The sequence below is a fragment of the Perca flavescens genome, chromosome 12 (genome assembly GCF_004354835.1).
Source record: "Perca flavescens isolate YP-PL-M2 chromosome 12, PFLA_1.0, whole genome shotgun sequence".
Taxonomy (NCBI): domain Eukaryota; kingdom Metazoa; phylum Chordata; class Actinopteri; order Perciformes; family Percidae; genus Perca; species Perca flavescens.
In genome coordinates this window covers 6,852,338-6,880,317 of record NC_041342.1, presented here as the reverse complement: position 1 = coordinate 6,880,317, position 27,980 = coordinate 6,852,338, and the positions used below count along the sequence as shown (strand labels likewise).

At 42.2% G+C, this 27,980-nt stretch overlaps 2 protein-coding genes across 2 annotated transcripts; both read left to right on the top strand.

The window, feature by feature from the left end:
- The first annotated feature begins 235 nt into the window (after window positions 1–235).
- Window positions 236–11,179, top strand: copb2 (COPI coat complex subunit beta 2). Its single transcript, XM_028593674.1, has 22 exons — window positions 236–425; window positions 890–1,027; window positions 1,195–1,281; window positions 1,643–1,769; window positions 1,922–2,070; window positions 3,391–3,537; window positions 3,819–3,918; window positions 4,034–4,176; window positions 4,663–4,862; window positions 5,019–5,129; window positions 5,224–5,312; window positions 5,410–5,516; window positions 7,270–7,413; window positions 7,590–7,720; window positions 7,937–8,144; window positions 8,416–8,526; window positions 8,734–8,948; window positions 9,047–9,185; window positions 9,377–9,514; window positions 9,649–9,726; window positions 10,271–10,432; window positions 10,722–11,179. The coding sequence occupies exons 1-22, from the start codon at window positions 423–425 to the stop codon at window positions 10,815–10,817; spliced, it is 2,823 nt and encodes a 940-aa protein (XP_028449475.1). The 5' UTR covers window positions 236–422; the 3' UTR covers window positions 10,818–11,179.
- A 592-nt stretch (window positions 11,180–11,771) lies between these two features.
- Window positions 11,772–27,400, top strand: LOC114565601 (segment polarity protein dishevelled homolog DVL-3). Its single transcript, XM_028593771.1, has 15 exons — window positions 11,772–12,621; window positions 14,158–14,227; window positions 16,349–16,464; window positions 17,003–17,115; window positions 17,953–18,088; window positions 18,970–19,060; window positions 19,204–19,273; window positions 19,631–19,770; window positions 20,151–20,227; window positions 20,380–20,447; window positions 20,567–20,716; window positions 22,651–22,782; window positions 24,213–24,380; window positions 25,117–25,320; window positions 26,567–27,400. The coding sequence occupies exons 1-15, from the start codon at window positions 12,461–12,463 to the stop codon at window positions 26,923–26,925; spliced, it is 2,055 nt and encodes a 684-aa protein (XP_028449572.1). The 5' UTR covers window positions 11,772–12,460; the 3' UTR covers window positions 26,926–27,400.
- The last annotated feature ends 580 nt before the right edge of the window (window positions 27,401–27,980 follow it).

Here is a 27,980-nt window from a genome sequence, read left to right as displayed (position 1 = left end):
TCCCAGCAAGGTTCTATTCATTGCTTAGTAAATCTCAGACAAATGCGAATTAGAGCAAATTAGTAGGCTAATCTGAAAATATCTTGGTATAATGGAATCTCAATTTGCCATAGCCTATAAACATTGATAACCACAAACGTGAATTAAAAAAAAATCTTTGTTGAACTTTTCACCGTAAAATACAAGTTTATTTTCCATATCCTGTCACAGTGTCACCCATCTCCTGCATGGATGAGCCATGAAATGATCGCCTTCATGTCACGTCACCACTTCCAGAGCACAACTCACGCGAGATTTAGATTCAGGAAGTTCCACGTCAGTATCCAGTGCTCTGTTCACTGAAGTCGCAACATTTTGGACCCTGATTGCAACTGTACGCAACTAATTTATCGGATTTTATTGTGACAACACGGGGATAGAACATGGTAAGAGGCATTTAAAATAGTTCCCAGCTTGTTTTGTTTCCGTACAGGTCATCCGACAGGACACTAAAACTGTCAAATAATAATGCATCATTGTAAATAGTTTAGCGGTTAACGGTAACTAGCTTGAGTTAGCATGAGAGCTAATAGCTAAAGGCTATTGACATTTATAACCATGGCTGTTTGTAAGCTTTAGTTATATGTGCTTACATTTGTTTTGAGTCAGTTGTCGAATTAATTATTATAGGATGTATGCGTTTAGGATTATTGGAATCATTGAAATACAACGTTATGAGGCTCAATGTTAGCATGCTAACGGGATTTTGGCTTACTAGCTACCTGTCCTATTATTCCGGGTTTTTACTCGTACGGGGCTTTTTTTAAATCATTAAATGCTCATATAAAGCCACTCCTATTGAGAGCTTGAACGGCGTAGGAAAAGACCCCGATGTCTTCTGTCTTTTCAGCCTCTGAGGCTGGACATCAAGCGGAGGCTGACAGCCAGGTCAGACCGAGTGAAGAGTGTGGACCTTCACCCAACTGAGCCATGGATGCTGGCCAGTCTGTACAACGGCAGTGTCTGTGTGTGGAACCACGAAACACAGGTGTGATCACAAATCAATGGGCCCGCCGATACAAAGTTGCACTTCGGAACACTGATGCTTGCATATTATTTGTGTTCTTGTCAAATAAGAATGACTTGACGAACACATAAAAGCAGTGATGATGCTGCGAACCTTAACTGAATCAGCAATGTTCTTCTTTTTTCCAGACTCTGGTCAAGACTTTTGAAGTGTGTGACCTCCCTGTCAGAGCTTCTAAGTTTGTGGCAAGGAAGAACTGGGTCATTACAGGAGCGGTGAGTTACATCCATTATTTGTGTTGGGCTCACGACTCTGACAGTTGTCATCCACAACAACACCAGCGGCTTTACAAACTAGTAGCATAAACCTGAAAGTCTGAGCTTAAATATGTTTAATTTGGTGTATTAAGTGTGATGTGGGCATGTGCATTAAAACACTGGACAGTGGTGTCACATCAGTGTTTGCATTTAGGCTTTAGTCTGATTATCTCGCCATACATTTTTCTCATTGTGATAGACTCAAATAGCATGTACCAACTTGCTTATTTTGTAATATGTTTAGCTCTTGTGTCTGTTTGTGTCTTTTTACTTAACTTAATAAGCTCAAATTCAATCAATTTTTTTTCTCCCTGTTCAGGATGACATGCAGATCCGAGTGTTCAACTACAACACGTTGGAGCGTGTCCACATGTTTGAGGCCCACTCTGACTACATTCGTTGCATCGCTGTCCATCCGACCCAGCCCTATATCCTCACCAGCAGTGGTATGCTAGCAAACTTATGTCTTGATTGGTAGCATATTCTTCTAACTTATTGATTTGATAAACTCAAAGGTCTCTTTTTACCAGTGTCCTGAAATGCATTGTTTATTTGCATACACACACACATTAGCATGAATGAATGTTCTTCTGTGCAGATGACATGTTGATCAAGCTATGGGACTGGGACAAGAAGTGGTCGTGCAGCCAGGTGTTTGAGGGTCACACTCACTATGTCATGCAGATTGTCATCAACCCCAAGGACAACAACCAGTTTGCCAGTGCCTCCCTGGACAGGACAATTAAGGTAGGAACCGCTTGTCCCCTGTACTGCTGCTCATTTTCTTTTGACATTGGGTGAGTACTGTGGGACACCCAGATCCTCCTGAAGCTTTTTAAAATATATATATATATATATATATATATATATATATATATATATATATATATATATATATATATACACATACACATACACATACACACACACACACACACACACACACACACACAAACAAAACCGGTCAAAAGTTTGGGGTCACTTAGAAATTTCCATTCCAGACACAATACCTGCTGAGATCAGTTGTATTGTTTTTTTTAACCAGGGCAGCAGTTTTCAGATTACATTATGTGCTTACATAATTGCAAAATGGTTCTCGACTGTTGTAGACAGAAGTGGCTGAAGAAATGCTTGAAATTCATGCTTTTTGGTCTAAACGTCATACCCAAATTAAAAGTGGTACAGCTCCCATATACTTTGACACTTAGGGGTATGCCTGATATCATTGGAAAGGAAACATTCTCAAGTTTTTGTTACAAGTGTCAGGGTGATTCTAGGCCTTACTGACACAGAGTTACAGAGGCTAGAATGGAGATTTTTTATTTCTGTCCAAGTTATAAATCTGTAAAATTATTAAAATACACTGCTGTAAACACATCTGACAGGTGACAGACAACACAGCATTAGCCACGTCTCAGCTTACTACAGAAAAAAATTCAGAAGCTAAAAGACTCAAAAATGGATTTTATATGAATTCTTTTCTACAAATATGTCTGTCGTTTTTTTTTATTTCTATTTGAAAAGTGCAAATAAAAAGCCAAAAACTACAAAATACAACACTTCTCAAATACACAAACAAACCCACATCAATCACCTTTCCAATGATATCAGGCACACCCCTGAGTGTCAAAGTATATGGGAGCTGTACCACTTTTTAATTTGGGTATGACGTTTAGACCAAAAAGCATGAATTTCAAGTGTTTCTTCAGCCACTTCTTTCTACAACAGTCGAGAACCCTTTTGCAATTATGTAAGCAAATAATGTAATCTGAAAACTGCTGCCCTGGTTAAAAAAAACAATACAACTGATCTCAGCAGGTATTGTGTCTGGAATGGAAATTTCTAAGTGACCCCAAACTTTTTTATATATATATATATATATATATATATATATATATATATATATATATATATATATATATATATATATATATATATATATATATATATATACACATACACATATATATATACACATACATACATACATACATACATACAAAATTAAAGAAGGTCTCTGAAATGTATTCAGCGATTCTTTGCCATGTCTTTTGTGGGTTGTTTCAGGTTTGGCAGCTAGGCTCTTCATCTCCCAATTTCACTTTGGAGGGTCACGAGAAAGGAGTCAATTGTATTGACTACTACAGTGGAGGAGACAAGCCCTACCTCATTTCAGGGGCTGACGACCGCCAAGTGAAGATCTGGGACTACCAGGTTAGAAAACCTTTTCAGTCACTTCCTTCACAGAAAGGTGAGAGTAAGCCGCAGGATGCTGATCATGGATATAATAAGCACTTAAGCATAGCACAGGCTAAACTGTCTGCTGAAAAATCTTCTTTTGTAACATTAAGTTTAATAAAAAGCCAACGATTATAGCTTACTAAAAGAGTTGATGTACGTTTTCCTCATTGTTCTGCTACTCCTTTCTGTGAGCATCCTTTAGCATTGTATATGTATAATATATTGTTAACTGTCCTCCTCTGTGTGTTTTATAGAACAAAACCTGTGTTCAGACTCTGGAGGGCCATGCCCAGAACGTCTCTTGCGTCAGCTTCCACCCCGAGCTGCCCATCATCATCACTGGATCAGAGGACGGTGAGCAGGGATCACACTCATCCTCAACCCTGTTCACAAACACCCCAGACTGCATCTCACCTTTTGCCCTCACTGGTCATTGCTTTATGCAACTTTGCCTTCTCTCTCTTTGTAGGTACGGTGCGGATCTGGCACTCAAGCACTTACCGCCTGGAGAGCACTCTGAACTATGGCATGGAGAGAGTGTGGTGTGTGTGCGGCCTCAGGGGCTCCAACAATGTGGCACTGGGCTACGACGAAGGCAGCATCATCATCAAGGTGAGCGCAGAAATGGATCAATCCTAAGCGGAATAGATAAGCACATAAGAAGCTGGGTCCAAACTAGTTTAATGATAACCAGAGGAACAAAGGGGTGCCATCAATCCAAGAGTGCGCTTGTGAGACTGCTAGGGTGGCGACATTTTGAAAAGATGTCATATAAACGGTTTGCCAGATTGGATGTCTACACTAGAAAATGGGGAAACTACCTGAGCTTACTGGAGAGCTCCTAGGAAGCTTTGTCCTGGGGAGAGACCTGTATGATGGGCTTATGGTGTTGTCATGTATACATATGTTTATACTTTGTCTGTTTTATTATTTTGTTACTGGTCTTGAATATTGTAGTTACTCTGTCATCTTTTCTTGATTTTTTTTTTATTTAATTTTTTTTTTTTTTGTCTGTGTGGGTGGTGATAATATATTTAATAAAAATGTAATATATCATGGATATATAATCAAATAACTTTGTTTCCCTGTGCTGTGTAGGTGGGTCGGGAGGAGCCGGCAATGTCTATGGACACAAACGGAAAAATCATCTGGGCTAAACACAGTGAAATCCAGCAAGCCAACTTGAAGGCCATGGGTGATGCCGAGATCAAGGACGGAGAGCGGCTGCCATTGGCTGTTAAAGACATGGGCAGCTGTGAGATTTACCCCCAAACCATCCAGCATAACCCTAATGGAAGGTACGCATACACTCAACCCCCGGCCCTTTGTCTGGTTATGATTGTTTCAGAAAACAGGCAGACATGAGCACCACATGTGTTTCTTTGTTAGCCAGATTAGAGGTGAACTTGCAGTCAGATCTCTGTCACTCATGTATGCATGTTTGTGTGCCCCAGGTTTGTTGTGGTGTGCGGAGATGGAGAGTATATCATCTATACTGCCGTGGCTTTGAGGAACAAGAGCTTCGGCTCAGCGCAGGAGTTCGCCTGGGCACACGACTCATCTGAGTAAGTATGCTGTTTGGAACGTGTGTGATACTCCCCCGCTGTTTACCTCTGTATCAGAGAATTAACTGCTGCTTTATTTATATTTTTTTAACAGATATGCCATCCGAGAAAGCAACAGTATCGTCAAAATCTTCAAAAATTTCAAAGAAAAGAAATCTTTTAAACCTGACTTTGGAGCTGAAGGTAATGTGACCATTTTTGTTGAGTAAACTGTGTGGTTTTGGAAGTGGATCGTTTCCACAGTCTTCCTTAATGAATGTGTTCCCACTCTTCCATGCAGGGATCTATGGAGGCTTCTTGCTTGGCGTTAGGTCAGTGAATGGACTGGCTTTTTATGACTGGGAGAACACAGAGCTGGTCCGCCGCATCGAGATCCAGCCCAAACACGTAAGACTGACTTACTCTTTATTTTCGTTAGAGGTGTGACGAGATCGCGCAAGATTAAACATGACAAGATTTCTCGTCAAGGTAAAAAAGTGTCTCGCAATATCAAGTTGCACAAGTGCAGAGCAGCAGCCTTGAAATGGACCTTTTTCACAGCAGACATGTTGACTTGTCATAGTAGGAAAAGCACAGCAGAAATTGATAACCATAAGTGTCCCAGTAAGCTATTACAGTGAGTCAGCATGCACAATACCAGGGCCTCTCCTAAGTGGAATGCAGCCATCATTAATGAGTTTTAATTAACTTGTGCTTTTCCTACTATGACATGTCAACATGTCTGCCGTGAAAAATGTCTATTAGCATAAAATATCCCCCGCCCGTTCTCCAAAGAGTACCACCTCTCTCTCGCTCTCTCGCTCTCTCTCGGCCGAGACACACGCAGTTCACTGTGGTGCTGTCTCGCGCCGACCACTCTTTTCTCTGTTAAAATGAGAAGCGGACCGCAAAACCTAACTTTACTTTTAATGATAATACAAAAAGAGACATGTTCTCTGTTGGTCCCAGAATGGGTAGCCTACTTCCTTGTTTATTGCTGCAATTAATAAAATGCAGAGGAGGAGAAAAGAGCATAAGTCTTCAGAAAAGTCATCTGTGAGTGTTTGATGGTGATTTATTTGTGCTTTAGAATGTAATCACTGTGAAACAATAATATTATATAATATATATAATATTATAAAAAACAAAACAAGATTCAGGCACAGATAAAAAGGGGAGGGGCGTGGGGCTAGGGATAGGGATAGGCAGTGGTGAAGAGATGGGTCTTGAGGCGAGACTGGAAGATGGTGAGGGACTCAGAGGTGCGGAACTCTTGGGGGAGGGAGTTCCAGAGCCTGGGAGCTGCCCTGGAGAATGCTCTGTCCCCAAAACTGCGGAGGTTGGACTTTTGGATGCAGAGGAGACCAGCTGAGGTGGATCTGAGGGACCGGGAGAGGAGGTCAGTGAGGTATGAGGGGGGCCAGATGGTGGAGGGCTTTGTAGGTGAGGACCAGGATTTTGTAGGTGCTCCGTTGGTGAGCCGGTGGGAGACAATGGTAAAATAAGCTTTATTTCTGTCTGTTTACTGTACAATGACAAATTCAAGTACAAAACAACTGGTCTCAACTACTGCCAGAAAACGCTGGATATGTTGTAACCTTTGTTCTTTGAGTGAAGACACTCTCTCTCCACCATATGTATGCAATAAGTAACTGTGTAACTGTTAGTTATACAGGAGAGAAGCCAGTTATCCGAGTTTGTGGCAAAAACTTTCAGTGCTTGGTTTTCATTTTGGGACTTGCAATTGAATAAAGGACTATTTTTCCAGTCCTATTTCTTCATTGTAGTTTTCTGTAAAATAGGTTCAAATCTCGTCTCGATCTCGTGAACCCGATATCGTGTCTCGCCTCGTCTCGTGAGCTGGGTGTCTCGTCGCACCCCTAATTTTCGTTTTAGGTCCTGGTCTCCGTTTGATATAAATGTAGTCTCTGGAAATGTTTGCCAATTTCTGTGGTTCTACACATTTGGATTTTTGTCTAACTGTGTGTAACAAAGTAGCTACAAAGCAGTTTTGAGCTTCATCTTTAACAGCACTGTATGTAAATAATGTATCAAAGGCCTAGAGAGGCTGTTGTCCAGTAATTTTAGTAACTCTTTGTTTCTGTCTCATTCTCTCCTGTACCCTTTTTTTACTTTTTATTTATATATGTAATTCGTCCAGATCTTCTGGTCAGACTCTGGTGAACTGGTCTGCATCGCTACGGAGGAGTCCTTCTTCATTCTGCGTTATATGTCAGAGAAAGTAGCTGCTTCTCAAGAGAACAATGAAGGAGTGACCGAGGATGGTATTGAAGATGCCTTTGAGGTGGGTGCTTTTGACTTTCAGTGCTAAAAAATACTCTTTGGTTTCAATGTATGTCCTAATGAATCTTGTCTATACCAAAGCATAGCTTCAACTCAATGCTTTACATGTAGTAAGTGTTTTCTTCACTGTTCAACTATACCTTACATTCATTACCTTTTGTGTGCTTGTATGTCCAGGTCCAGGGAGAGATCCAGGAGATTGTGAAGACTGGGCTCTGGGTTGGAGACTGCTTCATCTACACCAGCTCCGTCAACAGACTCAACTACTATGTAGGAGGAGAGATCGTCACCATTGCTCACCTGGACAGGTACAAATCCAGATATTTTAGCTTGAATTTAAGTGGGTATAAGTGTGCATATGGCTTGCTGAACAACATGTAATACCTGCCTCTTTGAAGACTGTGTGCACTGTGTGTATTTGTCATGCAACTTGTTAACTTTCTTATAAGAATAATACAGTAGACCACCCACAGTTGCATTTTTTTTTTGACTACTTTAGTCAAAACTGCCTTCTCTCCCTGCAGAACCATGTACCTGCTGGGTTACATACCAAAAGATGACCGCCTGTACCTGGGAGACAAGGAGCTCAACATTGTCAGCTACTCCCTGCTGGTCTCCGTCTTGGAGTACCAGACTGCCGTAATGAGGAGGGACTTTGGAATGGCTGACAAGGTGCTTCCCACTATTCCTAAAGAGCAGCGGACCAGGGTGGCCCATTTCCTGGAGAAACAGGTAAGGATACAGTAGGAGTTCATTTCCTTTTTTTATTTAATTGCAGTCTGTTTAATTTAACCACAAAGATGCAGATGTTGTATATTTTTTTTGTACCCAACTTAATAAGACGTCATGCAGAAGCACCATCAGTGATCTCAGATGATATTCTAATTGAAAACATATTTAGTTTTTTTTTTTTTTTTTTTTTTTTTTTTTTTTTTTAACCCAGAAAGGATGTACTCTTTGTGCTAGTAGGATGCTGATGGGTTTTGTTTCGTTGTCTCTTCAGGGCTTCAAGCAGCAGGCGCTGGCTGTGTCCACAGACCCGGAGCACCGGTTTGAGCTGGGGTTGCAGCTGGGAGAGCTGAAGATAGCTTATCAGCTGGCTGTGGAGGCAGAGGTAAGAGCATACTTGCTGGCTTTTGAAGCCGAGGCAAACTCTTATTATATATCACACCTGCTCAGCTTCTAAAAAAACAAAAAAAAAACATTACCAGACAATTCACGATGGCTCTCAAGAGTTAGTCCGTTGTTGTCATTTCATGTCGTCGCTGGTGGGGTCCTCCATCCAGTACGTTTCTAACGTGTGTCCTTCTAACCCCGGCAGTCGGAGCAGAAGTGGAAGCAGTTAGCGGAGCTGGCTATCAGTAAGTGCCAATTCAGCCTTGCCCAGGAGTGCCTGCACCACGCCCAGGATTACGGCGGCCTGCTGCTCCTGGCCACAGCCTCCGGTAACGCCACTATGGTGGGCAAGCTGGCTGAGGGGGCAGAGAGGGACGGCAAGAACAATGTGGCCTTCATGACCTACTTCCTGCAGGGGAAGTGAGTACCAGAGGAACGTGACATTGGTGGACAAATTAGGGAATGGATATGTATTGACCACATTGAATATGTGGTAACTGTTTGTCTTTTCGCCACAGTCTGGATCAATGTTTGGAGCTCCTGATCAGGACAAACCGACTGCCTGAAGCTGCCTTCCTGGCTCGCACCTACCTGCCCAGTCAGGTGTCCCGTGTGGTCAAATTGTGGAGGGAGAACCTGGCTAAAGTCAACCAGAAGGTCAGTTCTGATATCAGGATTATTCATTTATTTGAAAAAAATATTGGTACAGCAGAACTTTAAACCTAAGATTTAGACAATCGGCATCAATCTAGGTGGACAAAAATACAGTTTAAATTATAAGGATCTTAGATTCTTAAGAGAAGAGGGGGAAAGAGAATGTGACACATTGTACTGGATCTTCATTACAGGCGGCCGAGTCTCTAGCAGACCCCACAGAGTATGAGAATCTGTTCCCCGGGCTGAAAGAGGCCTTTGCAGCTGAGCATTACCTCCGAGAGTCCTGCTTGGGCACCTCTAGGCCTGCCAAAGATTATCCTCTCGTCACGGTGAGTTGCCAGAGTTTTTTAAATTGACAAATCAGGTAGTTGTGTGGTGCGCAGACAATATTTCTATAGTTGTATCTCAATCCTCCCTCCTGTATTGTAACAAACTCCCAACATTTTAATTTTTTTACTTTTAGCTCAACGAAGACCGGAATATTCTTGAGGAGGCTCAGGGATACGAGCCCAAAGGAACCTTCATTCCTGCTGTCCCCAAGGTTCGTCTGTCAGTTTGTCTCAAACATTCTTTTTCTGAGCCAACTTTTATCTAGTAACCTGATTCCATACGATTAGCAGCTTGTCGCACCGGCTTTGGTTATCCTCTGCTAGGGCTGTGCAATTAAACTCATTTTAATCGCGATTACGATTTCGGCTCCTAACGATCGCAAAGACAAGGTAATCGTGAAAAACGCACATTACGTTTAGCAAGTAAACTCTTATTTTGTCTTGTTCTGAATGGGGGGGGAAAAAAGTTAAAATGGGACAAGTATTAAGGGAAATTTTACAGTTCAAGGTGTTTTCACTGTTCAGTAAATGCAACATCTTTCCAAAATTCAATGAGGAATCATGTTAAACAATCGTGATTTCAATGTTGACCAAAATAATCGATAATTGATTTTCTTTTCCATAATTGAGCAGCCCTACGCTCTGCACCCCCTGTAATCCGTAAAAATGGGATTTCACAAAAGGTTCAATCCTAATTGGAAAAACAATGCTTCGTAATATTCAAACTGTCAAACTTTTTTTGACTTTTTCCGGCAGACACGGGATAGTGAGGAGTCGGTGGCAGCAGCTCCTGTTGCTGCAGCCGTAGCAGCTGTTACGTCCTCGCAGCCTGAACCTGCTGCTGCTACGGCAGTGGACAAAAAGGAGGAGGAGGAGGAGGAAGACATTCCAGAGTACTCACAGTCACAGAAAGACAAGGTTGGACTTGTTTTTCTTCTTTTTTAAATGTTTTGATTATAGTGGTTCTGTCACACCATGAAAAATACACAATGAGATTCTTATTGATCATACAATGGTTGGTGTTACTCAATCTAAATAAATGAATAGTCTATCAAACACCGAAAGAAAATACAGTTCCAAGTGGTTCACATAGACTCTAAAAAGAAACATGATTCAGAGATACAATCTACATAAATAAATAATTGGAACGCTCAAGAGAAGAAGAATTCCAATAAAAACAAATTCTCCTTTTGTGTCATTTATGTAGAGTCTGGATGAGCTGGATGTGGACCTGGACAACATGGAGCTGGATGACATCGACACCACAGACGTTAACCTTGATGATGACTTTCTAGATGACTGAGACCTGACACCACTCTGCTGCCCAGAGCTTATTTAAAAAAAAAAGGAAGAAGAAAGAGACCAAACTCCCTTTCCCCCCTTTTTTTGTATTTGTACGTAAAGATATTATATTGCCGCTGAAAGCTTAGAACCTAGGTTGATGATGATGATGATGATGATGATATCAGTAATGTTTTATTTTCAGAACAGTAGACACATCATGTCTATTTCAGACTCTCCATTTTGTACACCATCTATTGATTGTTTGAGAAACTTTAACTAACTGTCCATTGAGCGATATGGTATAATCTTTGCTTTGTGTTGTCTGTAATGGCAAATCAAAGTTCATTCAGTCCAATAAACTGTGGTTGCTGTACATATTCACATTTGACATGAGAGTGTCTGTACTAGATGCTAAATAACTGATACTACAGTTGCATAGTTTCAATATGTAGCCCTATGAGAGAAGCCTTTAATTTAAGGGGAATGAATTTTGCATCTTCCAGTTAACCAGATACTAACATGTCACTAGTTGTGTCATGCCATCCATCTGAATGTTGCCAATTGGAGGTGACCTATTAATTTGTCCGGTTGTGTAATTGGTATTGTTTTCACTTACTCACCTCTGCTCAGGTTGGGTGGAGATATAAGAATTATGAGAAATTACCAAAAAAAATCAATATACTAAGAAATAGTAAAGTCTGTTTGGAATTTGTCTGTTGTAGCAGGTGGGTGTACCAGCTGTGTGTAAGTGTCTTGAGTTTATTACAGTGCCTCTTAAAATGCACAGGGATATTTCCATTATGCTTGTCAGTTACTGTTAAAATGCTATTATTGGGAAGGAAATTAAGTTTTGAGATTGATCAAATACTGAGAACAGCCAGCCAAAATCCTACAAAACAAACATGTAGACTCCCCCCTCCCCTCCCCAATGCATACTGAGATGGGCTGTAACCATAGTGTTAATAGAGGAAAGGACGATTTTGGGGGCCTAGTGACTTTTTCTCAGCAACATTTCTGTTTTCAAATTAGCAAATCTCTAAGCCATTAATTCCACATCATATAATTTACTGTCCAGAATGCAGCTGGCCCCTCTGGAGGGGACTATGCCCTTGACTGTATGGCCGCCTCTGTTGACACATGCACTGCAGCAGGAATAATGTCGAGTAATGTCCACGGAAAGCTGTCACTCTCCTCCTCTCCTATGGATGGCGCCCCTCCGAGACAGGCTTGGACGATTTTGTGAAGGTTCGTGTGCAACAAAGTACTACCGAGCTTGGCAGCTAGCGAGAAGAGAAACGCGACCCCTCAGAGATTGTTTATCTTTACTGCGTTTTCAAACAGTTTTTCAATTATTTCTAAGCTTTCAGCGGCACATTGGAAGTTTAGTACAAACGGGAACTAACGCTGTTCAATACTCGGACGGTGTTAGGTCGCTTTGCGGAGGAGCACGGTGCTTTTTTGTAATAGAAAGGCAGGCGTAACGTTAGCGAGCTGGCGTAAAAAAGAGCACCAGGGCTACGCAGCGAGTCGGTCAGCCAGGGAGAGCCGGGAGGACCACGGCAAAGCCGCCGACAGCGCCACGGGGAGTCGGGGCCCGAGAGGGAGCCTGCCAGGCCCTCGGCTTGATGCACCCTGCCTGCCTCGCCTTAGCCGCAGTCCGAGATGGGGGAGACCAAAATTATCTACCACCTCGACGACCAGGAGACACCATATCTGGTGAAACTGTCGGTGCCGGCGGACAAAGTCACTCTGGCAGACTTCAAGAATGTCCTCAAGAAACCAAATTGCAAATACTTCTTCAAATCTATGGACGATGACTTCGGGTAACTGTTAAATGGTTTATTGTGTTTAACATTGAATCAGCATATAACACTCATGGGGTTTCTCTACGTTAGTGTAGCTAGCTAAATTAACATTAACTTAGTTGGTACCTCTCCCAGCTGGCTTGTCATCAGTGTTAACGTTACCTGGCTGTCGATCATTAGCTAGCTACTTGCATTGCAGTTCCTTTGTTAGCTGCTAACGACGAGCTCGCAGCGCTAGCAGGTCTGTTCAGCGTCCCGACCCCGTTTGTTTACATTGCTTGTGTGGCTGCCTTAGCTATGCGTTTTGTGCCTTGACTTTGTCAAACCAAGTTTGGTATTTGTCAGTTTCACGAACACTAGTGAATGCCCTGAATGACATTTTAACTTATCTTAGGTAAAGTGGGAAAACGGGTAACTTTAGTTGTCAACACTGATAATAACTACTGTCAGTTGTTGGGGGCTAATGTATATTACGTTTCTGCTAACAGGCTAATGTCTGAATGTAAACGGCCAGTTTCAGTTAGTCAGCGAGTCCAGCAGGCCCCTGCTGTTGTTGTCTATTAGCCCGAGGAATTTAGAGTTGGACACAGGAATGCCCTGTTCATCACTCTGGCAGCTTTATGAGCATGTCCTTTTGTGTTAAAACATGGCTGGAATAGTAGACGTTTTATGTTCCTCCAGACAGTGCCTTCTACAGAGTTAAAGGGGGGTGTACTTTTTTTTTTCCAAAGTTGTTTTTTGGCTAAACTCAAACTAGGGTGGGGCAACAACTTCTGAACCTTTGCAAGTGGGAAAGCCATGTTTTGAAAGGACCCACAGCTATTTCATGTTGTGAAGACTGAAGGGATATTCTGCAAATTCTGAAACCTTTACTCCAAACGGTGGTACAGATTGAGCAACATGTCAGACTGGAATAGAGACTGGTGCCCATATTTACCAAGACTCTCACAGGCCATCACTATTACCTCTTCTCTGATAGGCACAGCTAATCTGGTCATCACCAGTAATCTGAGGCACTTGCTAATAAATGCATGCTAGAATTGTTCTTGATCTTTGCAACCAAGCAGTCTCTTGAAGATTTATTGACTGGAAAGGTTTGCTGACAATTAATACAGTTGCATTTCTTATATATAATGCCTGAACACATTTTGTTTTCAACAGTTCTAAGCCGTTACGGTAACATTCACAAATGTTGCTCTTCTTCTTCAACTTTGTTATACATTACCATCTAGCTAATGCTGATATCGGCTACAAAAGCATCAAGGAGCAGGTTTGTCTTTGCAGAGAGGTTTAGGCAATACATTTCAATTGTTCACCTAGCTTTATGACACAATAATCAACTCTGACTTTTTCTACAGGTAATATTGGTTATGTCTGCCTGGCAGTGTGTAACAACAGTGTAGTGAGTGCACTATTACATCAGCATTGGTTTTTCCCAGTTGTCAGTGTCCGTCGTGGAAGTATTGCTCATCTCCAGCCTCATGTTTATTGCCCCAAGAGTGCTTTTTGTGTTGGGTTAAGGTTGACTGAAACGGAGCTTTGTTCTCTTTACAGGGTGGTAAAGGAGGAAATATCTGACGACAACGCTAAACTGCCCTGTTTTAATGGACGTGTGGTGTCATGGGTAGGTTCAAGATACATCCCGGAGTCGTTTTCTGCTTTGTTTATTTTGTTGTTGTGTGCGTGTCTTTGTTCACTGTATTTGTGTGGTTAAGTGGCAACTATGTGCGTGCATGTATAACAATGATTCCCATCTGTTGGCCTGCGACCACAATCATACTCCTCCTCTAGGGAGATGCCCTAGACATCTGCGTGATAATATCATTATCACATAATGATCCCAGGAGCAACAGACGCATGCAAACACCCTGTTCTCTTTCTGTCCTCTTATGTTTTAAGCACTTTTTAAGAAAATTAGCTGCAGTGGTTTTTAAAGTCATTTCATATAAGTCCTCACACATGCTAGTCACCACACACAACGCATACATACATGTACTTGCATGCAGGATCTCATTTAGAGACTGAGCAATAATTCTCCTGCTTCCACAACACAAGAGACATCTGGTGCCCTTCCTCTCCCCTCAACATTGAAATTGGGTTAGGAGCAAGTGAAATCACAGGATGGGATGGGAGGAAAATACCCCATAACAAAGAGCCTCACTGCTTGTCCTCTAACAGGAAGATTGAATCTCACAGGGTGGGGAGAATAAAGTTGAGAGAAAGAGTGCTCTGTTTCTTGATGTGAAAGGCTGACTCATTCGGATAATTTACAACAGTGTGGTTATAATTATAAGTTTTCTTTGAGAGTCATCAACAGTGTTTTCGCTGGATGTTAGAGGGTCTGATCCAGTGTGCCCGTCCTGATGTCTCTATCTGTTGTGGTCATTTTCATTAGACTATGTGTGGGTTTGGTTGGCTGTGGTTCAAAGCCAAAGTGTGTCTGTCTGTCTCCCTCCCTCCACCCCTCCCTCCACTGTTAATCTGTTGTTTCAATGATATGATTGATTGTTCTCTGGGGTCCAAGGGGCCTGGCTCACTATCATCACATCAACAGGCCAGCACCCTCGATCTGGCCTGTTGTACTTTATTGTCAGCTGACAAACACTTTGTTTTCTGTCACATTATTTTCGCACACCTTATCTTAGTGCACCTTCTGCACACCATCGTGTCCTCCTTGTAAACTGAAAATAACACAGTATATAGGTGTTATAATGGGTAAACAAAATGAGTAGTAGGGCTCATGTTCATAATGCCTTCATCTGTTTTATCTCTATTATGTTTGTACAGTTGACTGTACAAGTCAAAAAAGTTAAGTCTTTCTACTGTGTATGGTAGAGCTGAAATCGATTAAAACATTCTATGGCTCCACCCCAAATGTAATTTGATTTACTGTTTCCCTTTTGATTGGGCTGTGGGGAAATTGTGATGGGCCCTTTTTCGCAATTATCTGACTTTTTATAGTCCAAATGATTAATCAATAAGGAAAGTAAATGTTAGTTAATTAGCCCTGGTGTATGGTACAGCCGAAAACTATAGAGAGAAAAAAAAAAAGATCTTGAGTGAGCAGGACTTTTGTTCACTGGAATGTGCTGAAAATAAGGGGAAATGTTGACCGCCAAATATTCTAATGTTAAAATATACCGACCATATAATTTACTGTGAAAACGCAGTCATGGCCCAATGGATCCCACTTGTTCCCCACACTCTGGTAACACTCTCAGGTAGAGTAAGTCTTTTTTTTTTTTTAAGATTATTTTTGGGGCTTTTCCCTTTATTTTTGAAAGTGGATAGACATGAAAGGAGAGATGGGGGATGATATGCAGCAAAGGGCAGCAGATTGGATTTGAACCCTGCGCCGCTGCAGGACTCAGCCAACATGGGGCAAACGCTCTTACTGGGTGAGCTAGAGGCCGCCTCAAGGTAGAGTAAGTCTTGGCACAGGCTCTTTCTTTCCCAACTCTTTGAATCCACAGCTGCCTTTTGGATAGCTTTGCTCCTTCAGCAGGAAATTGGTTTTTACATTTAATGACACATTGTAAGTCCCTAAGGGTCCCTAAATGCTGCCAAGCCTTTAGGCAGTGACAATAAAACAGGATATACCACCCAGCCCTTGAATATGGTGTAGTGTAAGCACACTACCGACGTGGGTCTGCTGCCCACTTTTCCCCCCTGTCTTTCAGTGTATTCTTTCCTCTGAGTGTTTGTCTCATCCCTCTGACTGACCTGACTCTCTGTCTGTTGACAGTTGGTCTCTGGAGACGGGGCCCACACAGACACGGGCTCAGTGGCAGACAGTATAGAGCCGGCACCCCTTTTGGAGAGGACCGGGGGCATTGGAGACTCAAGACCACCTTCTTATCAGTCAGTATATTTAGAAAAAACTTTTTTGTGTGTGTGTAAAAGAAAGATGCCATGCGTACTTTGTGTTTGGCTCTGTGCGTGTGTCTTGAATGAGTCCTGTGTTTTCTAATAAATGGAGAAAGTAGGACACCTTGTGACTGCCCAGGAGGAAATAAAAGTACTTTTTTAGTTTCTACCACTTTATCATTAGGTTATCTTCATTCTGGCAATGAATCAGACCTGTAGAGCACCGATTTCTCTTCGGTATGTTGTCGTTGCCAGTTTTCACATGGCAAGTGCAGTCTGGTTCATCTGCAAATAAAGCAAAGTGTGTAGAAGATGCATTCTGCTGGTAGTCTGTAGTAATAGACTGCCAGAGACACTGAGCCAGAGAAGGTGTTCTACTCCCCACAGTTTGTAATGTGATTATAACAAGAAGCATTTAATACAAATGTGTGGAAGTGGCTGTTGAATGAGCTTGACTGCCCTGACAATGACGCAGTGTAATTCTCTCTTTTTCACACCAACAATGATTTCCGTGCACCGTCTCCGTCTCAAGTGGGAAAGCAGCAAGCGGTCGGGACAGTTTGGACAACGACACAGAGACTGGCTCCATGGTGTCGCAAAGGAGAGAGAGGGAGAGGCCGCGACGGAAACACGCCAACGACCATGGTCAGAAAGATGTTTCTGCTACATAGTCTTTAAGTTTTTCTTGTGGAACCGCATGTCTCTCCCAGCTCACCACTGTCATTTATTTGGTGGGTGAGAATCAAGTGTTTTCCCATACATGGAGCTGTTTGCCTCGCCACAATGAGTTGCCGCAGCTAATGAGCTCACCCTAAAGTGTACGCACAGGGACTTTAGAGATCTCCAGCCCGCTGCCATCACACATTCTAGAAACCCGTACGCATGTGAGGCCTCTGCAGAGGTTTAATGACCGTGGTTTGACTAACCAAAGGAGGATGTTGCAGAAAAGCCACGTTGTCACATAGTCAGAGTAACATGTAGGGGCTTTACAGACACCAGGATGTATTGACCTTCACGAATAGGCTATGATGATTGCGGAAGTTGTATTAAAAGAATTGTCGTGACAAAGTAGAGATTCATCTGTTGTAATTTGACAATAGTTTGAATATAGATAGATACTTACTTACTTACTTTATTGATCCCCCAAGGGGAAAATCAAGGTTCCAGTAGCTTAAAGACATCACACACAACATATACATACATCACAAACAGGATGATAAAATAACAAATCCACATGAATAGCAACTTCCATGTTTTCATTAGCTACTGATCAATAAGGAACCAGCATTTTTTTTTGAAAAGAGTTAGTTTGTAAACGGTGACAAGGTGGTTACATAAGCATAAAGAGAAGAATTAAAGAGAATTTCCTTTGGGATTAATAAAGTATCTGTCTGTCTGTCTAGACTGACAACAAAACCCCTATATTTGAATGTGCCTTGTGTGTACATGTCTCATCCTGATCATAATGCTGTCCCCCTGCAGCTGGAAGGCAGAACGGCTACTCGTCGCGCGCAGTGGGACGTGGGGGCCCCGAGTACGACAGCTGCTCGTCCTTCATGAGCAGCGAGCTGGAGTCTACTTCCTGTTTTGATTCAGAGGATGACGACGCAACCAGCAGGTCAGATGTTCTGTGTAGCTCGTTGTTCATAAGTGCAGTTCCCAATGAGAACATTGGTTCGAGGAATGCGTGTGGCGTTCCAGATGATGGGGTTTTGGCAGAGATTAGCACAGTCTAATTGTCTAGTGGTTTTTGTGGTTACCCCCGGGTTCTCCTCCAGGAGTCGTAGAAATATCTGCAATCCCACTGTAGAGACGCTGTTCTCAGTCTTTAGGCGTCTCCCAGGATCTTTTCTTTATTCCTGTTATACCGATCTGGATATCGGCTTCATCAGGTTACAAGTTTCCACATAAAGAAATGGATGTTTGCCTAACCAAAATTTTCTGAATATTGGTCCAGGTCATGACTTCTAAATAAAGTGGGTTGGATGCTGTTTTACAAACAGTCAAAGCTGGTCCGTACTCCTGGCAAGCACCACTTTCATTATGGAAACGGTGTTTAAAGGGCTTTTCATTATGTAGCTGCCATTAAGACTTTCATTAGATTAAAACAAGTGAAATGGGGTAAATAGCTTCGTGTGTGTGTGTGTGTGTGTGTGTGTGTGTGTGTGTGTGTGTGTGTGTGTGTGTGTGTGTGTGTGTGTGTGTGTGTGTGTGTGTGTGTGTGTGTGTGTGTGTGTGTGTGTGTGTGTGTGTGTGTGTGTGTGTGTGTGTGTGTGTGTGTGTGTGTGTGTGTGTGTGTGTGTGTGTGTGTGTGTGTGTGTGTGTGTGTGTGTGTGTGGGGCTTAATTCAGGTAATATTTTTATTTTCTGATGACTGAATTTATATGCTATACTTCCTAAGTAGTCATGTAGCAATACATATGTGGTCATATATTACAACCTTTTCATATGTGTGTATAGCCTCTAAAAAGATGGGTTTTATTCTTTTCTTGTGTTTAGATTTAGCAGCTCCACCGAGCAGAGCTCCTCTCGTCTAATGAGACGCCACCGCCGTCGCCGACGGAAACCTAAGGCCTCCAATATAGACAGGGTGAGACGACACGCTTAGACGTACAGGACTGTAAATCAGCCCCAGACTTCATTCATTCAAATTGTGTTCCAGTGTGCGACTTTTGAGTCTTCTTCTCATGTTTATTTTTCTCTCCTCCCAATTTTCATCATTCTTCCCTCAAGTCTTCGTCATTCAGCAGCATCACAGACTCCACCATGTCTCTGAACATCATCACTGTCACTCTCAACATGGGTAAGTGACTTGGCCATGTGGAGTCTGCACACAGAATTAGATTAAAAAAATACAAATAAAAAGTCTGCTTTTTTTTCTAAATAAAGTAGGTATACACAACTTGGTAGTGCAAAGTTAGCACTAGCAAGTTAACTAGCAGTTAAGAAATAGATTGTACATGTATTGCCTATTTTTCTTCTACAATGCAAAAAGTTTTTTTAATAATTTGTTTTTATTTTTGTTTTAATAATATTGTTTTTAACACATTTTTGAGTATTAATCAATCAAAATGTTTATCGTGGGTTAATAATTAACTTACTTCACTGCTGCTTCACGTCAGTCTTGAGTCAACATTGTCCATTCCCTTCCTCTCCACAGAGAAGTACAACTTCTTGGGCATCAGTATCGTGGGTCAGAGTAATGAGAGGGGAGATGGAGGAATCTACATCGGCTCTATCATGAAGGGAGGAGCTGTGGCTGCAGATGGACGCATAGAGCCTGGGGACATGCTGTTGCAGGTGTGTGTGTTAGTATGTGTGTGTATGGCACAATATAGTGTGTGTGTGTGTGTGTCACACATTTCTGAACTGTGATCAATGCACGTGGCAGTATATCATTACTATTGTACTACTGTGTAAGTGTCCCCTTGTAAGGCGAGATGCATCAGTCAGCTGTGTTTATGGCTCTAATGAACATGAACATTTTCCATTTTCACTTCCAAATTTGAATGTGGCACACCATGTTCAACACTGCCAGTCCCACTGATGGCTTTGTGTAGTGGTATTTATTGGAATAACTGTAACTCTGTGAAAGTTTTATGCCTCGTTATATAGGAATATAGCAATTAGTGTAATGTATGTTTACAACCTGAGAGATTTCTATCATTTTTTCCCTGTAGGTGAACGACATAAACTTTGAGAACATGAGCAATGACGATGCAGTTCGAGTACTGAGGGACATAGTGCACAAGCCGGGGTAAGCAGCAAACAGGCACACATACAATTACATTCTGTAACAGCAATAAATACAAATATTCTTCCATAAAACACCGGTGCAAAACAAGGACATGACTGAATTCTAGTAAAGTTGAAGCTGATGCTATTGTTTGTCTCTGTGTTTTTCACCAGCCCCATAACACTGACTGTGGCCAAGTGCTGGGACCCAAACCCCCGGAGCTGCTTTGCTCTGCCCAGGAGTGAGTGTTTTGTCTTTCTTGTTCATTTCAATAAAATGAATAACAATAATCAATCCAAATATGTGCAGACTCATCCTTTTTCGGTAACCGCTTACTCTGCTTACATTGAATTCAACAAGGTGAGCCAATCCGGCCCATTGACCCAGCTGCGTGGGTGTCCCACACGGCAGCTATGACCGGGGTATACCCTGCGTATGGCATGAGCCCTTCCATGAGCACCGTCACCTCCACCAGCTCCTCCATCAGCAGCTCTATCCCTGAGACTGAACGTGAGTCACATCACCCCCTTGCAGCTGCCGTTCTCAAGGCACTTTTATTCAAAACAACTTGCATCCTGCCGTAACTCCATTCACTTTTTCTTTTGTCTCTACGTAACATTTTTGCACACATCCTTCTTATTCATTTTGCATTGTACTTCTTTTTTTTTTTTTTTTTTCTTATAGCTGTCGGTCTTTAAAAAAAGGTTTTACAGTATATACTATGTTTTCTGTTGGCTTTTTTATGGATACATTTGGTCGTTCACACTTTCGATACGAGGCATAAAGTCCTGGCATTGTTGCTATTACAGGATTTCACTTTTTGAACATTCAGCTCTGGCTTTGGAGTACCCCCCTACCCTCCAACCTCCAAAAACGCACTAATGTCAGTGTCTTTCTCACAAGTGTTAGCAGATCTCGGGGTGTTGAGCGTGGCCCTGCCCTCTCAGTGCATTCCTGCGACTACTCTCTGTTCCTGCTTTTACTGTGCTCAGCCTCACAGCTTCCATCTGCTCAATAACTCTTGTCAAAACTAAGCCATAACTCTCAACTTTCATCTTCCCTGTAATCTTTGGAAGAATGGGGATGTTTTTCTTACTTTCTGGAGGGGAAAAAAACCTGTCCCTCTCTCGACACACTTTCTTAACCAAATTGATACGCTTCACATTTCTGGATCAGACAGAACATACATTTCACGTGATCACATGCTTAAACCTTGCATTTCTGGCTACTATTTCTGGTTTATTGGTGCATTTCTCATATACTTACGATAATTGGTCAACTTACGTATAAAGTTGCCAGGAGTTTTATCAAGTGCAGCTACAGTGACATTTTAAAAGGAGAAAAAAATTCTGCAATCTAAAATATCAGTGTGAGAGTTCAGTTGGTGCCTCAAAATCAAAGCAGCAGTTTTGCACCAGTGTTCAATCATACAGCCAGAAATCTGTCATGCAACTATTGTTAATGTTAACCGACAGCTTGCACTACTCTGAAACGTCAAGAGGTTATGAAAAATGACTTTTTAAATACTAAATTTGTTTTCAGTATTCTCTCCTAATATATAATATAATATTCTGTCATATGTACAAACCCCCCAAAGCAAAATGTTAATACCCTTTTCCTTGGGGATGGTCAAAAGGCATTCTGGGAAATAAAGGAAAGCAGAAGTAGATTAGATAGGTGGAGGGGAAGTGCGAACACCAAAAAGTAAATAACAACACTTCCTATCGTGAAATGCAGCAAACCTCAGTGAGATGATATGGGACTGTTGATCTAGGGAGGACATTTCGTTAATCATGATCTGGCTTTTGTGAAGACCAGCTCAGTTGTTGTCCAATTCAAACAAAGATCCAGCCTCATATGTCTTACTCCTGACCAAGACATAGCAGGGGTCACATTACACTCCAGACCACAGGAAACCAAATATTATTTAAGGCAAATACCAAAACAGACTAAACTTGTTGGAGTTGTCAGGGATGTGGTAACAGCACGCAGCTGTGCTTTCATCACATTTGAAGGAAACACAGTCAAAATGCATCAACAGATTTGATATCTGTGCGAGATGAATTTCTTTGTCCTCTAAAACAGTGGTTCTCAAACATTTTTCAATAATGTACCCCTTTTGAATTTTTTTTTATATATGCACACACATATATAGAGGTGTATGCCTCGACGCAGAAGGTCCAGGGTTTGAGTCCGACCTGTGACGAGTTCCTGCATGTCCCCCTTTCATATCTAGCTTGAAGGCTGAAATGCCCCCCCCAAAAAATATTAAGTACCCCTGCAGTACTCCAAAGTACCCCTAGAGGTACGCGTACCCCTATTTGAGAAACAATGCTCTAAAACAGGTTCAGTGGTTAAGCATAAAAATCAACAACAAAAATGTCAACTGCGACATGAGGATGTGGTTCCGCTCCTGTGCTAACATGTCTTCTGATCTTTCCCAGGATTCGATGACTTCCACCTCTCCATCCACAGCGACATGGCAACTGTTGCTAAGGCCATGGCCTGCCCAGAGTCAGGTCTGGAGGTGCGGGACAGGATGTGGCTCAAGATTACCATCGCTAACGCCTTTATCGGTATGTGGGTCAAAGCAGAGAGCATGGTCCTGCATTTATTATTTCCTTCCTCAGTATGCACACCCATCTTGGTGCTTTGTTTGGAGATTTCTGTCTGTGTCTTAGTGAAAGCCTCTTGTATCAATTCAGAATCAATAAGCATCCCAATAATCCACTAATGTAGTTTTACCTTGTAACTCCAAGTTGCATATCATAGCAGTAATGTTTTTTTTTTGTGTGTGTCATCCAGTAAAAAATATTCTATAATACATTTATTGAAAAATCACTTTTCATAACAAGTTAAAAAGTGCTTAACGTACAATTTTACAAGAAAAGAAAATTAGTAAACCGTATAAAAAAAAATATAATGAGAAAAAAACAACAATTGTAAAATCAATAAAAAAGCTAGTCTAAAATAGTGAGTTTTTAATTTTGAGTTTTTAAAAGTGACTTAAAAGAAGATAATGTGTTAGCTTCCCTGATGTCCACCGGCAGGTCATCCCACAACTGAGGGGCCCGAACAGAAAAGGCCCGGTCACCTTTAGTTTTCAGGTTTGACCGAGGAATGGCCAGGAATGACCTGCCAGTGGGTCTCAGGTTGCATTCAGGCTCGTAGAGGGTCAGGAGGTCAGCTATATATCCTGAAGCTAAACCTCTTACGATCCTTAAAAATGATCATTAAAATGTTAAAAATCCACTGGGAGCCAATGAAGTGATTTTTATTTTATTTTTTTAAACCAGTGTGGTGTGATCTCTCCTGCTGGACCTGGTTATGAGTCTGGCTGCAGCATTTTTGAATCCGCTGAAGTTTATTGATAAACTACAAGTCTTCATTAACAACTGTCTCAGATACATACTGAGGGTTTGGTGGCCCAACAACATATGAAATGTAGACCTGCGGAGACGCATGAACCAGGAGCAAACCCACATTGAAATCAAATCCAGAAAGTGGGGATGGATCGGTCATACACAGGAACATAGCAAGACAAGCTCTGGACTATAATCCCCAAGGCAAGAGGAAGCTAGGGAGACCGAAATCCAACTGGAGGTGGTCCACGCTTGATGAACTGACCAAGACGGGGACCTCCTGGCAAGAAGTAAAGACCTTAGCGCAGAGGAGAGTGAGGTGGAGATCCATGGTGGACGCCCTATGCTCCCAAAGGGGCCAAGAGGATTAAATGAAAAACTTTTATAAAACTTTTAAAAGTTTATTGAGGTTTTTGTTGCGTGAGGCATGAGAAGAGGCCATTACAGTAATCTAACCGGGATGAAATGAATACTTGGGTTTTGTTGCTGACCAAAACAGTTACACATCAGCTGTGGACAGATAAAACATATAAACATAGATGATTCAAATCCTCATCTTGGATATTATTCTATATCATAAAATAGTCATTAAATGTACTGAGCAAAACTGTGCCTAAAATGTGTGTGTGTCTTTGTGTCCTCAGGTTCTGATGTGGTGGACTGGCTCTTCCATCACGTGGAAGGCTTTTCAGATCGGCGAGAAGCTCGCAAATACGCCAGCAACCTGCTGAAGGCCGGCTACATCCGACACACCGTCAACAAGATCACCTTCTCTGAACAGTGCTACTACGTCTTCGGAGACCTCTGTGGCAGTAAGTGGACACTAAAGCTGCGTTCAGACCCAGTTTTATTATTTTTCCCAGGTCTAACAAAGACCTCAGTCAACTTTGCAGAAGAACTCTCACCTCGCACAGCTTTTTTATGTTTTTCGGTGTCCATGTGTGCTTTGAGATCTCCAGCACCTTTATTAGACACTGAAAAATATGTGCCAGCTTTGCACACGGTGCACTCCGCCTCCCACTTGTCCCGACCGGGACTGTACGTGGGAAATTGTTTTTGCAGTTCAACTGAAGCTGCACACGAAGCTTCGGCATTTTGTGTGCAATGCTGCGCTGTCTGCTCTGCCCCCCTGTGTATGTGCGCGTCGCAGCAGAGCCGGCCACAAGGTAGCCTCTTGGGAATTACGTCACGCAAAAACGTACCTTAGTATTGTGTGCAAAGCGCCAGTCAATTTAAGTACACCCTTAATGGTCCCATGAAAAACAGTGATAACCGGACATTTTCATGAATTTATAAAAAAACAAAAGGACGCCCCGGATAGTATGTAAAAAGTGGACATGTCCGGGCAAAAGAGGACGTTTGGTCACCCTAGTCTAAACACACTACCCCCATTTAAAATAATAGACCTGCGTTTTTGCCACACCGTGTGATGGCCGACACAGGCTGTGTGAATGCAGACTAAGATCTGCTTTTAAAAGCAAGTCTCTGCAACGTTGTCGTGGTTCTGGGGTATATGTATATATGTTTTTTGTTTTTTTTCTCCCTCAGACATGACCCATCTGTCTCTCCATGACCACGATGGTTCTAGTGGGGGTGCCTCAGATCAGGACACTCTCCCCCCTCTGCCCCATCCCGGGGCGGCCCCCTGGCCCATGACGCTGCCCTACCAGTTCCCCATTCCACACCCATACGACATGCAACAGCCCTTCCATGGTGGACCAGGCGCTGGCAGTGCAGGAAGCCAGCACAGCGGTGAGTACCGTTTAAACAATACCGTATCTGTTCATCACCAGTATATTTCAACACGTATTGAAGAATCAGTAGGGTGGGAAACCAAAAGAATGCCATTTTGATGTTGTAATATTAGGTTTAAAACACTCAGGCCCTATAGACTTTAAATGCGCCTGTTTTAAAGTATGTAGTTTGCTCCTTCACAAAGAACAGCAACCACATTGAGTTCGAAATTATGTCCGTAACACCAGATGTTGATGATGAAAAGGTTTAATGATGAAAGAAGTGTCCAGCGCATGTTTATCCCTTGTGTTGTCTTCCCGTCAACCTTGAAAAAAAAATAACTACACATTTTCTGCGCTTATTTCTACGTCCCTTTTTTCTGATATAAAACAAAAATTGAAAACGAATTTGACCCGAAGTCAACACAAGGGTTTTAAATCAGCTGACTTCAAAGACTTATAGGAAAGCGCAAAAAAAAAAAGTTCCTTCCAACAGCTCCAAAGCTGCCTTATTCACATGCTTTATTTTGTGTATTTAACGTGTAGAAATAGAAAACCAGACGTTGTGGTTTTAGGAACTGTTTGCTAACGCAATGGAGATATTTACTGCTGGGCCCACTGACTGCACAAAACATCACAGATGTCCTGTCCTCATTTCGTGGTTGCACACTACCACTGCTGAATAGTAACCCAGGTTATAAGATACGTGTTTTGTAGTTGCTGTATAGTGTATTTTATGTTTTTATTTATTTATTTATTTATTTATTTTTTATGAAAGCTTTTTTCGCCTCCACAGTTGGTGCTAAGCTAGTCCTTGACCTACCTATCTAAAGGACGCAGGGGGATAAAATGTCATTTTTTCATCTGTCTTTGGGTTAGATCGCAAAAAGCATGCTTCTCAAAATGTCTGAAGGTTCCTTTAGGCGTAGAAACTGTTATGGTTTTAAATTCATTAGTCTGAAGAGCTTGCCTCTAAAGCAAGCAAGCTGTTTGTGGTAATAAAATGAAAACATGTTATTGCCTTCAGTAGTGGCTGGGCTGTTTTGGCCTGTGAAAAGGCAGTGAATGCTCCGTCTCTGCATTAGTCATGCAGCTTTTCTGAGAGTCTCCCGCAAACTGGGTCAGCACTGCCTGCGTCACTTCACTGGCACCCAGATGGGAGTGAGTGGTTCATGTAGGTCACTTCGATTTAATTAACAAAACGTGATGGGATTGTACATTACACTTAGATATTAATCATAGTATCTTCTACTCTCTGTCTACAGGAAGCAGTGGCTCCAACTGCAGTAAGAATGAGGGGCGGAAGTCCGGCGGCAGTGGCAGCGAAACGGAGATCCGGAGCCACCGAGCTCCAAGCGAGCGCTCAGTGGCTCCCCCTAGTGAACGAAGCGTCCGTAGCTCTGTCAGCCACCGCAGCGCCAACTCCCACTCGATAGCCTACAGTCCGGGCCTCGTCTATGGCCCCCCTGGCCTGCCCCCCCAGCCCCCACATCTGTCTACAGCTGCACCTGGCGCCCCACCAGGCAGAGAGCTCTCCTCTGTGCCCCCTGAGCTCAATGCCTCACGCCAGTCTCTGCGCATGGCGGTGGGCAACGCTGGAGAATTCTTTGTTGATGTGATGTAACGCAGGTTGTAGGCCGATAACAAAGTAGCGGATTTGGCTTTCTCGTGTCATTATAACACTGAGAAGGACAGCATGACGGGACAGGAGGGAGGGAAGGTTGCAAAAAGCTGTATCCCAAGGTCTTGATTCCACTCTCCTACAAGAAGAAATGGAACCAACCGTGTTGTGTATGTTGAGAGAAAGTGTTCCTCCTCCCTTGTGCTTTTCTTCCTAGTAGTAGTGGCCATACTTTCTTCAGTGAAGAAACCCCCTCGCTCAAGATGGAACCAAAGCGCCTTTCTCAGTTTCCGCTCCTCAAGTGGGGAAGAGTTTGCGTAAGGACAAAGAGCAAGAGAGGGAGGGAGGCGGTGGAAACAGAACAGTTGGGGAAGATGACTCAGCGCTTTTCTACATGGATGTTTTTCATTCATTCTTCTCTTCACTCTTCCCTCCTCTCTGCCTCCCTTATCTAACATTCTCTGTCCTCCCCCACCCCTGCTCACATCAAAACTGAGAGAAAGAAGCCTCTTCCCTCCTCCTGTTTTTTTATTCAATTTTCCCACTTCCTGACCTCTTAACAAGAAAAAAATAACCTAAAAGAAAGCTGAAATGATCACTAACTGTTAACCTTATTCAGACTTTTTAAATGTTTGCTTGACTTCAGAGAGAAAGAAATGGAAAAATGTGTATGTAGTGCAAGAGAAATGCAGTCCTTACTGTAAGAATGCATTTGTTTAATTATATACGTAGTTGGTCACAACTAGTTACATTTTTCAACGCTAAACATGAGCATCCAGCTTCAAGAGTCATTTTTACACTACATAACTGCATTTTCATCTGTTAACCAGAGCATTTTCAGACTCTGTCTTGTGATAATGTATAGTGGGGAAAACGGTTTCCTACCATGTCTTTCACACTACTCTTTTATCAAGGAAAAAATTTCTTTTTATTTATAAATATAGTTTTATGACTTAACTTTGCTGCGTTGTATTATGTTGTTTTGTGTGTGTGTGCGTGCATATGTTTGTGAAGGTTTAATTTGCAATCTAGTTTTTTAAAATTTCTTTTTTATGGTA